Source organism: Photinus pyralis, unplaced genomic scaffold (genome assembly GCF_008802855.1).
Source record: "Photinus pyralis isolate 1611_PpyrPB1 unplaced genomic scaffold, Ppyr1.3 Ppyr1.4_LG5, whole genome shotgun sequence".
Lineage (NCBI taxonomy): Eukaryota > Metazoa > Arthropoda > Insecta > Coleoptera > Lampyridae > Photinus > Photinus pyralis.
In genome coordinates this window covers 21,160,891-21,175,045 of record NW_022170596.1, presented here as the reverse complement: position 1 = coordinate 21,175,045, position 14,155 = coordinate 21,160,891, and the positions used below count along the sequence as shown (strand labels likewise).

At 35.7% G+C, this 14,155-nt stretch overlaps 1 protein-coding gene across 27 annotated transcripts in view; it reads left to right on the top strand.

Annotated features, from left to right (window-relative positions):
* The first annotated feature begins 2,007 nt into the window (after positions 1-2,007).
* LOC116170153 (basement membrane-specific heparan sulfate proteoglycan core protein) overlaps positions 2,008-14,155 on the top strand; it is a 173,226-nt gene continuing 161,078 nt past the window's right edge. For 12 of the 27 annotated variants that reach the window (XM_031486359.1, XM_031486364.1, XM_031486361.1 and 9 more), the window contains exon 1: positions 2,009-2,279. In XM_031486359.1, coding sequence (XP_031342219.1) covers positions 2,172-2,279 — 108 coding nt within the window. In that variant the 5' untranslated portion in view covers positions 2,009-2,171. Of the gene's footprint in view, positions 2,280-14,155 lie in introns of all 27 variants that reach the window. The other 15 variants (XM_031486353.1, XM_031486356.1, XM_031486354.1 and 12 more) reach the window with 2 other exon arrangements.

The following is a 14,155-nucleotide window of genomic DNA, read 5'->3' as shown; positions in this document are numbered from 1 at the left end:
TGATTAACGAAGTGACGATGTTTGCTTTCACCGCAACCATCGCACCACCACCCCACTTTTTATTCGTTATTTCAAATCGTCGATCACACCTATGTATATTATATGTTTGCGAAGCAAACTCCAACGTTGATATTTCCTCAGAGAGTGCAGTTTCCACAATGCCAACAACATCAAAGCTACCTTCAAGGAGTGACGCGTACAGTTCATGTAGTTTCGACCTTAGACCACGGACGTTTTGGAAATAACACGACAATCCATTATAACGCTCACCACTAATATTTATATTGGCATTATCATTTAGTTTTTTGCTTGCTGTACAATTTTAGGCACACCATTTAGATACCGTATGGTTAGATTCAACTCTCCTTTCGATATTCTTTCAGACAACTCATTGCGCAGGATTTTTAAATATTCTCTCTGGGAAGGCGTTTCATCAGCTCCAACCGAAATTTGACTGTTTGATTCTCTGAGTTTACGCTTATTTCTTAAAACTTCGATAGCATCATTCGATGAGTTAAGAATAACTTTTATTGGTCTTGGTTTCCCATCAGTTCTGGGACGACCCAATCGGAAAAGCTTAATATTCTCTAATGGAATATTTACTAGCGTGGAGATAACGCCAGTTACTATGTTTTTATCACTCTCTTTCCTGGAGTCAGCATCACCAGAAGAAGGTTCATCTGCGTTGAATATTATTACATTTGCAGCTCGTCTTTGTCTTTCAGAAATTTCGCTGATAATTTCTTCTTTGGCATGGATGCTAGCATTAGGACTGGGAGTAGTTATCAATTGCCTGAGTGAATCTAGTTCCCTCATAAATAATTCCTTTAAATCATTCAGTGATGAGATAGAGGCGTTTAGAGTATTCGAGCTCTCATCATTAGCTAATTGATGATCGCAAGATAGGCACATATAGTATGAACGAGATCCTTTGGTCAGGATCTGCTGTACTTCGGATCTACTCAACTCAGTACAAGTGGTGTGAAAACCCTTTCTGCATTTATCACATATTATTTCATCCGCTATGGAATATGGTAATTCCCGACGGAATCGTACTGATGGAGTCAAAATTTCAAACTCGACTTGCGGGTGAATGGAACGTCGGAAGTGGGTACTGACAAAGGCAATGTGGTAGCCCCAGGCAAGATCTAAGTGATGCTGGAGTCAAAACTTCAAACCCGAATTGCGGGTGAACGGGACGTCGTAAGTGGGTACCGACAAACGGCATGTGGTAGCCCTGAGAAGATTTTACTGGCTAATAGAATACTGATCTGCTACACAAAAATGCGCTGAAGGCCCTTCGACTCGACTTTGATATTTATTTTTATTTTTCATTCTTCCATTTCAATTAAATAAAATTAGTTGCAAATTTTCTGCAGTATAATAATAATAATAAAAGTCTTCTATATCCGCCATGTCGAGTTCTGAGGGATAAAAATCACGGTTCTTCCGGCAAAATACTCTCTTTTGTTCCGTAGCATATATTCAAATTGATTTGATTTCTTCATCGACTGCAGTTTCTTTTTGTCGAGTCCCTAGACTAGATTTTTCTGCATTTTTCAAGTTTCAGCTAATCAAGGTAATTTGACCGAGCTAAAGCGCAGGAAGTTGGCAACATTCCATCAAATGCATTTCGTGTACATTAGAAATTTTTTTATTCTAAATACGTACGTAACGCAATTCACCTGTTGCTGTTTTAACCCCGAAGTTGTAATATTCGGAGGTTTGTGTATCGGTGCAATGGCGAAATGCGCGGACAATCACTGTTTTAAATAAATTTCGAAATTCGACTTAATGAGCTATTTATACTATAAATCAGTTTAGTAAAAAATTATCGCCGAAAAAATTTTGTAATTTTTTAATCTTGAAACTAAGCGTACTAATTACTGTTAAATCAGAAGGAAGAGCGATCGTGAAGTGGTAGGAGTTTGAGGAGGAACACAAGAATAAGTGAGCACGTGTTGAAAATCGACGCAGCGGTAAACGCCATAGAGCAGACAGTAGTTAGCACATGTGGTGCTGCAGGAAGTTTTGAAAAGTTCCCTCGTCGGCGGCATTCCGTGTTGCGCGGCTTGTACGATCGGTCATCTTCTTGGTCCAGCATATGCATATTGGTAACTTATTACGAATAATGTTCTTTTAGTGCGCGTGTGACTTAGTTTATTTGAACAATGGGCTCCTTTAAAAGCTCAATCCCTAGACTTTTGTGGTTGTATTTAGTTGCCGCCTATTTTATTTTCGTTGTCGCAAATACCGGCTACCAGGTATTAGCCGCTGAGGTACGTATTTCTCACTGCGATTCCTCAAACATTAGATCCTTCCGGCTTCTGTACATCAAATAAACCCGCCACAAAAAATACGCCAATAAATTAAGTTAACATTTAGGAGCACAAAATCAGTTTATTAATAGAATGACCGGTTGTGAAGCTATAGCACTTAGAAGTATTCCAAAGTTTGAACGGTGCAAAGTTTTAATCTAATTTATTATAGGAAGCTTACAATTTTCGATTATAACTGAACAGGTAATACGATATCGAACCCTTTCGTAAATTGTGTTAATTATTAAATTAACCGTAGAACTAAACAAGTGAAACCTGAAAATCCTTTCCAAACGTATGAAATTTGAGATACGTTTAACCGCAAATTATAATAGAGAAAAGGGCGAATACGTTTTTAAACGTAGCGCCACCTCCTTTATTGTAAAAAATTAAACGGGTGCGCAATTATTGGCAGAAGCTTTCCAAACTTCAAAACGAAATGCATTTCTCAATTATTCGCTTAGTCTAACTTACGTGAAGGTAGGAAAAGTTTGAATTGTAAAAAAAAGCTGAGAGGTAATTAAATTGCTAAAACTTACAATTATGGGTAGTCCTGCTTCTATTCATTTTATGTATTTTAAAATAAATTAAACGTTTCGCAAATTAGATTAACAAAGAGGAAAAAAAGTTTTAGTTCGTAAACCAAAATTTGCAAGCGAAATGAAGTCGTATTATATTCTAATGCACCAATTGTATTAAAAAAAAAATGTATTGCGTAATAACCGACATAAAAATTTGGAATTCCTTAAACAAAAATTTCGGAATTGGAGGACGTATGGGAATGAATGTATTGTTCTAAAGAAAATTAAATTCCAATTCGGTCATGTATCTAATGAAAGCTCCTTGAACTTTGCGTTATATTTCCTCGCCGAAATAATTTTAGCCTCTCTAAAAGTAGCGCAAATTTTTATTATAAAGCCTATAAGTAATGATAGCACCCTGTAAACGGTATCAAAGCCCCTAAAGGGAACCGTTTGCTTGTGAAGTAAATGAAATTATTGTTTTTATGTTTTACCTTTATGGGAAAACTAAAGAAAGGTTAATTGTATTCATTGTAGGTAATTGGGATTTACTCTCACCTACCACAGAATGTTGCCGCAGTGTAATGACAAAACAACTCTATTAGGTGTATTTGACGTTAGTAGTGCAGAAATTAACTATAATATAATTCCGAGTCTGCCTTTTGTTTCCATTGTGTTAATGCTTGCATCTTTACCGCATCATAGGAATCCATTTCCCAAATCTCAATAGCAAAAGCATTTTAATTTACACTTTCTGGGTCACAGAATGTTGCTAGTTCATACAGACACATCAAATTTGGGGACTGCTTCTCAAGAGTATAATTAATTGCAAGCTTCACCTTCACTTAAAACTCAAAAATTTAAAATTGATCTATATCATTGAGCTCGTAGGGTTATTTCACAAAATAAAGTGCTCCGCATTACTTCTACATGGGGATGCGACAAAAAACTTGGTCTCCGTAAAATTTTGTATATATAGGGGTTGAAAATAATGAATCCAAAATTAGTTTTTGAAACTTTTTCCGAGACTTTTTCCAAATTGTTTTCATATAAAAAAAGGTGCATTTTGTGGTCCAACTGAAAAATTTGTTCTCCTTTAGCACCCCATTTCAAGACAACACAGAAGAGCAACATACGCCATTTTCCGCCACATTTTTTTAATTGGATGCAATAGTGGGCAATGGTGGTGAATATAAATTCATGCTTTGTAGCGGTACTAATATGATGGACCGACCAATAAAATTAAAGGCAGTAACTGCATATTCCACACCCTCTGAAGTTAGAAATTGCCAACCAACAACAGGGTTTGCATATTTCTTGTGAAGGTAGCAGTAAACATTCAGCAAAATAAAAGTGTACAAAAATATGCAAGTTCGTTAAATGATGATATACGTATATCAATTGCAATGTTTGATGTAATTGGTATCCAAACGTCTCTAATCTGGATGGATGTTTTCACTCTTACTACGTTCACTTAAGTTCGAAAATTATTTAAAAAATATAAAGCTTATGTCTATGTACATAATGGCGTTAATCGCAACATTTGATATATTATTAGTGTCCACAACAATCCACACACTCATAAATAGGATTTATTTTTTCATATGCATATTTTTGCGTTATTGCTAACTTCACGAGAAATATGCACAACCTATTGCTGGCTGGTTTCAGCGCTTTTACATTTCATTTGTGAAGGAATCATAATAAGAGTATATGATAATTACTTCACAAATGGAAAAGTGCATTGAAATTGCCATGGAATGAATGTTCAATATACCCATCTGAAACAACCTTCCAGCAATAGATTGGGCATATTTCTGCAGAACTAACGCAAACTTCGGATTACCTGAAACACCAAAAAGGACAATGGTCCATTGAGTTCACAAAATCAAAAATCCACGTAAAACCATTAATTCCATTCCTCTATGTGTTACGATTGCTGAGAAAAAATTCAAGAAAAGATTTGAAAGAATCACAAATTTGCATATAACATTCTTCTGTACGTTTGTTTATGACTGAACTCTTCCTAAACGGCTGGAAGCGAGGTGGAAGGACTTTGATGAAAAAAATTGTTTTATGTATCTTTGTGTGATTTCGACTCACAATTGGGCTCCATCGGATTGTAGGATTTTTAAAAACTTTTTCGTTGATATCGCACTCTGCCAATTCACTTGCGTCGTAGCGTATCGATATGTTATTTATCATACAGGGTGACAATTTGAAAACTTACCACCCCCCATATCTTAGTAAATAAACGAGATATTTAAAAAAATCAAAATCCGTTTCGGTAATTCGGAGGGGGAATCACAATGACATAGTTGGCGACGCACCCCCTCCAACCCCCTGCGCCCCAGCCACCCCAACTTTTAAATCTTAAATAGTGACCCCCCATGTGTGATACGTCGTTGGAAAGCTCTGAAAAAATGCTTTCCAACCATACCAAATAGCATTACATTTAGGTTAGTAATTATCGTGCAAATCAAAAAATAAACTAATATGATACATTTGAAATCTGTCGTATTTAAAACGCAACCGGCGAACATAGACGAACTAAGACAGAGAATAATTCAAGAATGTCGAAATATTGCAAAACCAACATTTGAAAAGGTTCGACAAGAGTTTGAGAATAGATTATAACTGGCGATCAAAAATGAGTTGCTGTCAAGTCGGCTTTGGAAGTTCAAGTTAAATACGATTTTCCATGTTTATTTTTTTATTTGCACGATAATTACTAACCTAAATGTAATGCTATTTGGTATGGTTGGAAAGCATTTTTTCAGAGCTTTCCAACGACGTATCACACATGGGGGGTCACTATTTAAGATTTAAAAGTTGGGGTGGCTGGGGCACAGGGGGTGTGAGGGGGTGCGTCGCCAACTATGTCATTGTGATTCCCCCTCCGAATTACCGAAACGGATTTTGATTTTTTTAAATATCTCGTTTATTTACTAAGATATGAGGGGTGGTAAGTTTTCAAATTGTCACCCTGTATATCCGTCAATATCGAGCGTACAAAGTCGCGGGGGAAAATCTAGTAATTGTATAAAATGTTATGGTGCACAGATTCAAAAAAATGTCACAAAATATTATAACGCCAGGCTCAAGATCGGCAAGGTTTTTCTCAGGATAAAAATGTTAAACAACAGAACAATCTCAAACACGTATTTTTGTGCGTTCATATTCTGCAGACTCAAGATTTTCCACGGAATCCAATTTTTTTGAAAAACAGGTAAATCTTGTAATTCGCCCAATGCAGATTTAAGATCTTCTAGATTCTTTAATATGAATTTCAATACAGTTTCTTCTAAACTAACCATTTTCCAGGCTTCCTCCTCGGTGTCAAAATTTCAATAATTCAGACGAATACGAAAAATGTTAATGCAATGTCTTCATTCTGTTCAAATTCTAGCATAGGAGTTGCTTAACTTTCGTTATTGTAAGTTACAGCGACAAATAATGAAAACAATGAAAAAATAAAAAGGTTTCACCTTAAGGCGAATTTTTCATTACCAGAAGCATCCATGGTTAAAATCTCAAAGGAATTTCTAATACAGTTGGCGTTACCGACGGCATTACACAGTATTAGCATGCGCACGTCTGATTTTTTCTATATGCGATAGGTTTATTTTAGAGATAAATTGCTCCATTTTTATTGTTGGAACTCGATGGATGATGGTAGATAAAAAACAACATTAATTATAAATTATCTACCATCATCCAGCGATAGGTTTACTTTCACTAAAAGCGTCTGTGTTCACAATTTCAAAAAATATCTATAAATAAAAAGTTTGTACCTATTGCGAAGTCTGCGCATGCGCACATCTGCCTTTTACTATACGACCATATTAAAATTTCAACAAAATATATTAATAAATAAGAATGTTGATATTGCGCAGCCTGAGGATGTGCACATTAATCGTCAAGATTTTTCTTGGCTCAGATGCCGGAACTATAAGCTACCGAATTCAAAAGGAACGAACTTTACATATTGAAAACTTCACGAGTAGTTGCAGCCTCGGATGGACGGACGGATGGAGAAAGAGGCCGTTATCGCCTAACAACATGTGTAGCAAAATGCGCTAAAAAATGGATTGCAGGACCTTCACTATCTGTAGATTCAAGATTTTTAAGATTCCTTGTCAAAATGTTCAAAAACAGAGAAATAAAAAAACGTTATATTCCAGGGTTGTTCATTTACAGATTCAATATTTTCAAGGTTCTACCACTGAAACAAACTTTAAAAAAAAATGTTAATTTTGTCCAACGACAAAAACTGTGAAAAAATTTTCATTGCAGTTTACCTCCTATCTGCAGACGTAACATGTTGTAGGATCCTCAGTGCCAGATATTTCAAAAACAGAAGAATGAAGTGGAAAAATTGTTTTTCCATCTTGTGGTCGATGGAAAACTCGTTGAAGGTCGTCTTGTGAATACAAATAAATTGTTTTTTTTTACCACAAGACGATCTTCAACGGCAATTAAGTTTTCCCTTTTTCAAACAGAAGAATGCAACAAATCTTGTATTGTCTTCATTCCCTGCATGCCCAAGATTTTAGGAGAAAACTTTTTAAAAGAATTTCAAAACTTAATTTTGTGGAATTTTATTATGCATTAAAAACAAAAACAAGTAAAAAGGTTTTCCTATGGCGAGCCCTATGTGCATTTTCCATGCATTAATTTATTTTATTTTCTTTTGTCTTTATTTTTGAGTGGGCGGGGTTTCAGCCTGCGCCACACGAGCCGGCATTTATCAGTACTTCCCAAAAAGCTGTCTATATTTTTCTTTACTAAAATCATCTATGGTTAAAATTCAAAAAAATATCTCAATAAATAAGAAAGTTGGAATTGCAATCTAGACATTCGGGCATCGTATTTTTACAATATGCGATATGTTTGCCTGTACTAGAAGTATTTGTGGTTAAAATTTTAACAAAATATATGAATAAATAAGAAAGTTTATTATTTATAATTATGCTGTCTTTACAAGAAGCATCTGTAATTAAAATTTAAAAAAATATCCCTGCAAATAATTAAATTTCTGCACATGCGCAGATTAATTGTTAAAATTTGTCTTGGTTAAGGTGCCAGAACTATAAGCTACCGAATGGAAAAATAACGAACGAAATATATTAAAAGCTGTACGAGTAGTTAAGGCCTCGGATGGACGGACGGGCGGAGAAAGTAGCCATAATAGCGCCTTCCAATATAAGATGGAAATGCAGTAAAAATGGAGAAGAATATGCATCGCAGTCTTCAGGAGTCTGTTGAGCTCCTCGTCCCTTATACTTTTTGACTCGCTAAACATGAACCTGGTTTGCAGGAAAAATTGAACCTGGCACATTGGTTTTTTTTGCACTTTTTGGTCAAATTTTGACAATTTTCTCAGTTTTTGGCCGATATCTCGGAAAGGAAGCGTTATTTCGACAAACCGATTCTATACAAAATTAAAGTCTGTGGAATCGAGATCTGATTAGCAATTTCGATGGTTTGAGGAATCGACACTTGCAGGAATATTTTGTAATTTCCCTTATTAAGATCTTCCTACCGAGCAGTGGACTGTCAACTTTTTTTAATGAACCTGACGTTTCACATACAAAGGAGTGCCATGTGACATGTGAAATTAAGGGTTGCCTATAACAAAAATAATGCATTTAGGCATTAACGATTTTCATAATTTCCCCAAAAATGAATTACATAATTTACACATAGCCGTCGGCCTCGTCACGCTTCATTCGTAATCAATTACTTTTTTTGTTCTAATTATATTTTTCTACAAATTTCACGTGCCGAGGGGTGTTTAATCGAATATGCGATAGAAATCTAGCGCCACGCCGCTCTTTTGGCAAACCATTAATTTGGGTGTTGATAACGACAGACAGTTTAATTTCCAATTAACAGGTAGTTTCGAATTTAGTATTTATGGGCCATTACGCCTAATTTTCGTGGTACGTTATTGTCCTTGTATTAAAATCGCGCAATTGATCCTTGATCAAAGGTGCTTGCCCATCATTGTGTAACCGTGATCGTTTACTAATTTATGTAAGATTTTCTCGATTACGTTATTAAGCTACAATCTCCTATTTCCTGCGAATAAAAAACAGCTTATTGGGGTTAACTGAAAGAATTGCGGTAAACCGCTAAGGACTGTTGCGACATTTCCACACTACCAATTAAGTGTCGAGGTGCCAATGAGCGATAGACTTATGTTAATAATGGGAAAAGATTTAAAATCTTGGGGTCGGATCCAGTCAGGCAACTTTCGTTAAATTCTTTTATTTTTAAGGTGTTCAAGCTCTTCAAAGTTGCAGATATATGCGTCGGTTTTACATTTTTTGGATCAAATTACGTGGCTTGTGCTTTTAGTGTAGGTAATAAGTTATAAAGTGCCAGTTCCACATAAGCTCCTTTTTATCAGTATTCAGGAATATCGATTGCCTCTGAAAGCTTCTAATAACAGTTACAGGTTCAACTTTGGGCAATTACCGCAATTACAAAGACATAATGGAGGTATTCCTTCCGATTGCGTACTTTTCAGTCACAGATCCTGACAGCGTAGCACGTATTTACATTTTACGTTGTAATCCGCCTTTTAAAATGTCTCTCGTTTGATTCATTAAATCCTTTTGTCTTACATTTTTAGCTTTCCTCCCACACAAGTTGGATATTTTCTCATTGATTTCATTTAATTGTGATTGTTGAAGCGCTTCAACAATAAAGCGGCTCCCGAATAGTTAGGCAGAAATAATTAATTCACCTCCTGATTGGCATTGGTTAGTACGTGTCCTTTATGTATTTGCAAATGAGCAAGACCTAGGTCACAATCTCTTCCACAATTGTAGAAATCGACTTATTGTTAAATAAATGTCGAGAACCTAATTACGTTTCTTATTTATAATTATTGTTATAACTTATAATTGACATGCAGTTTATCCAACAATGTCCAATGTTTAAAATGTGCACACTGTAGTGGCATTATATGGAAATGGTCGTCGCCCACCTATATAAATGAATGCTTGTCTGTCTGTTTGTCTGTGTAAATCGATCATCCGATTGCGGCGACACACTGGGGAATGGTTGGACGTATCTCAAAAGTTTATGAGCTTCCGAAATTCCCACGGGAACGGGAAACAACCCGATTTTACGTTCGTCGATCATTTAGAACGTAGGTTTCTTTGAAGATATACTCCGAAAGAAGTTCCCAAGGGGCGGATACGAAGTTCGCAGGGACTGCTAGTTTTAAATAAAATAGTTATTTATGCATCAAGGGCATTAAGGCGATATTTATGCCGAGGGCGACAGACAGAGTCGCCCGAGGGTTAAATATTGAGTAATGCCTGAGGTGCATACAACATTTTATTTTTCATCGTTCCAAAGAATGCATTTCCAATATACAAATGTCATGATTATTGTTTGCCCAACATTAAAATGCTTCATACGAATCAAGTTGCATCTTTTTTATTACATAATGTAACTCCGTCAATCAATTTGACAAGCCGTTTGAGGACATAATGAGATGACAATCCATTATGCCCTCTCATTATTCCCTTGGGCGTAATAGACTGCTGTATATATCACATATGACAGATGTAATTGACATATAATAGGCAAATGAAAAATAAAATATATAAATACCTTCCTTCAGTTAAAGGTCTATTTGTCCAAATTCCAATACCCTACAATGCAAAAATAATATCACTTCTGAATCTGGTGGTTCGGTTCGAGCTTCAGTTTTTAAAGCGAAGAACTGTGCCTCCCTAGTGGTTTTAATTCGCGCATTAATTCAGTGGCATATTTTTAATTGCTCATTGCCGGTGTATGGTTGGTTCTTCCGAAGCACCACGAGCAATTAAGCCGATACCACCCGCATTACGCATATCTACGCATGCGCGTTCTGCCCAAAAGCTTTTCAGCCCTTCCTCTATGTGTACCAAATTTGGTTCCAATTGTTTCAACCGTTTAGCCGGAAATGAGAGTACTGACCGACAGACCGACATTCGAGATTTAGTTTGATTCGGATTTCTGGTAGGTACTTCAAAGCGTATATTTCGGTCAATTACTAATGTGCGGGTGGTAAGGACGGAGCGTTATTTCCTATTTAAAAGCATTTATTTAGTTAATTTTCAAATGTAATTAAAATTGGCATAGTAATAATCGAACAGAGCAAGCCAGTTCGCCCACATCGTTGAGACGGAATTTAATTTCTTAAATAACGAAACTGAAAAATGATTATTGGAAGCGAAGGGTAACAAACGAAAGCAGTGAGTTTGCCCATGAAATCAATCATTATTATGAAGTTTTACGTTCCTACTACACATCACCTAAGTTTCTAATGTGTTTTGCGTGCTTGCTGCACATTAAATTAAAAAATAATAGAAAACTTCACCGATTCTTTCGTTTAATCGCAATTCGTTAATTACACCTAAAGATTATGAAACCTGCTAGTACCGTGACACAATATTATTCCCAAGCGATGTTTACAAATTACTGTCAATATATTAAACTACTAATTGATTTAAAATTCAAATCGAAACGCCATGTTCGTCTCTTAACCTTGACCAATTTAGTGTCTTTTAAGTGCACTTTTACTCTCGGCTCGTGGAATCTCAAACTCAATTAGGAATCCCCACAAAAAATCTACAGTTACACCACCTAGGCGGCGTTGTTGTGATTTATCACAAAAAAAGAGCCGGTTGCCCTTGATTATTACAACACAAAGTTTAGCTTCCCGATGAAAAAACGTACACAAAAAATACCACATTTTTATTTATGCAAACATTTATAAAAACCGTGTAACATCCTAATTCTTATAAAGTTAAATTTATATTTAACACTGGCTCTTGAAACCGCAATCTCGAGTAAAAAGAGCGGATGTAAATGAAGGAAAACACAAATATCACTTAACGTCAAGTACAGCTTTTTGCTGGTTTACTTCCCCAAAGGATTTAGCTCGATTTTTAGGCTTTGTGGCCATGTCTGGTAAGCCTTGCTCTTGATGATGAGGGACGCATATATTGTATTAATTTAAATTTTTAACAGGTGAGCGGTTGTTTATTATATATCTTTATTCCTTTGTGAGGCAGCGGAATTACGATTTTTTGTGCTAAATGTAATTCACTTTGAAGCAAAACGTCCGTTTGAGGGATACAATTCTTAAATTAACAGTTAGACGATGGAGCGGGTGAGAGCGCGAAAGGTTCGAAAGACGGTTGGGGTTTATAACATGTAACAATTGTCCCTTACGTTAGGGGGTAGTTTTAAGATCATCCGAAAGCTGTAAAATTGCGGCGAGAAATGTTCAGGTGCGTCAGCGAAGCGCACCGTTTCGTAGGAGGTGTGACCGAATTCCGTTCAGAGGATCTGCTCCGATACTTTTCCTGATTCCCAACGAAAATTTCTACATCGCTTCGGGCGTGATTACTTCAGCTGCTTAATTTCACGTTATAAACTTGTCACAGCTAAAAGACATCGGGATTCTTCGTACTTCTATTGACCATCCCTCTGAAATGTAAACGCTACATCCCTCGAACAGGTACAAAACTCAATTGGTGGCCCATTCTTTTGACTGAGAGTTTACCCTGTTAAAAGGCTAAAAGATCTATCAATTTGGTGTAAGTGCTTTGAAAAACATGTTAGCTGTTATTTGCCCATTGTGACGTGTTTGTTCGTTTTTCAATCGCAAACACGTTTACAATTTTGAAGTTTAGAACCTTCTTTTAATATTAAAACATTAACGCTAGTTCTATGCACACCTACGGATGGAACCAAAGACGCACCTTCAATTATGTAGAATAGCTGGTTTAAGACGCAACGTATGACACTGACGTGTGTGGGCTATTAATTTTCAAATAAATACTAAGAAAAAGAAGAGCAATAATAATAAAGGACTGACTGGGAAGGAGCTAGTGTATGGGCCAACTGGCTAAATTTAGGAAAATTGTATAATGTGGAGGTACCAATTTTTGTTTTTACCACAGGATGTAAAAAAACATGATTACAATTTCAAAGTGGTACTTAGCTAATAGAAATGGTGCCCAATCCAAGATGGCGGATGTTGAGTTTTATAAAATGAACTACCTGTTTATCTGATTTCATCATTCTTTTTTCTTAAATGAAAGCTCCTTATGTGCGCTGCAGATTTTCTCAAAACTACCTTTTCAATAAGATCAAGTGTTAATAACTAATTAAAAAAATAGACATCATATACACTAAAAATCTGCTACTTCTTCCTCTTATTCAGTGACGTTTTCAAAATTTTGTAGTTTGTATGCGCTCGTACACTTTAAGCTATTGGCCATGCAATTACAGGGTGGTCCAAATTGGACACTTTCTTATGGAAGCACCCTTTATTTTAAGAAGTAGGACATGGACCCAGGGATCTGGAGGCCAATTTTAAAGAGAAAATCACTATCGCAAACAGAATTCAGCTATCACTAATCGTTTGGCCGCTAGAGGGCGTTTCTCGAATTTAGTCGATTTCCTTAAGCTTTCATACTTTCTTATTATTGAAAATAATTGATTTTGGCAAAACCTTTCTTAGAGTACTTTTTTATGCGCTACACAGTTTTTATACAGGGTGTTTGGTTTTTCTTATACGACCCTAAACTATATTTTTTCATATGCATCTTGTATATTTTGGAGTTTTTGAAAAGAGCGTAAAATTTCTGAAATTTTGATGTATCACTTATTATATTTATATTAAATATTATTTGCATTATTGCATTTTATACATTAAAATGTTTTTATTGTAGGCATCTAGATTTCCATAGCGAACAATAGATTGGGTGAAATGACAATTTCTTGGTTATTTGGAAATGTTTATTAGTTTCCAAATATTTCTAATTTCCACAAATTGCCATCTTTTGCTCGGCATGGAAACCTAGATGGTTACAATAAAAACACTTTAATGTAAAAAAGAAAATAATTTTTAATATAAATATAATAAGTGATACATCAAAATTTAGGAAATTTTACGGTCATTTCAAAAACCCTAAAATATATAGGGTGGTCCATATGAAAAAATTGAGTTTAGAGTCGTATGAGAAAAACCAAACACTCTGTATAAAAACTGTACATCGCATTTCTATTCTATATAAAAGGTGCTCTAAGAGAGACTTTGCCAAAATCAATTATCATAATGAGAAACTTATGGGGCATTAGCGAAATCGCCTAAATTCGAGAAACGGCCTCTAGCGGCCAAACGGTTAGTGATAGCTGAATTCTGTTTGCGATAGTGATTTTCTCTTTAAAATTGGGTTTAGTTGTCAGATAATCCGACAGCAACGAATCCTATGTCAAATTATCAAGCGCAATATACAC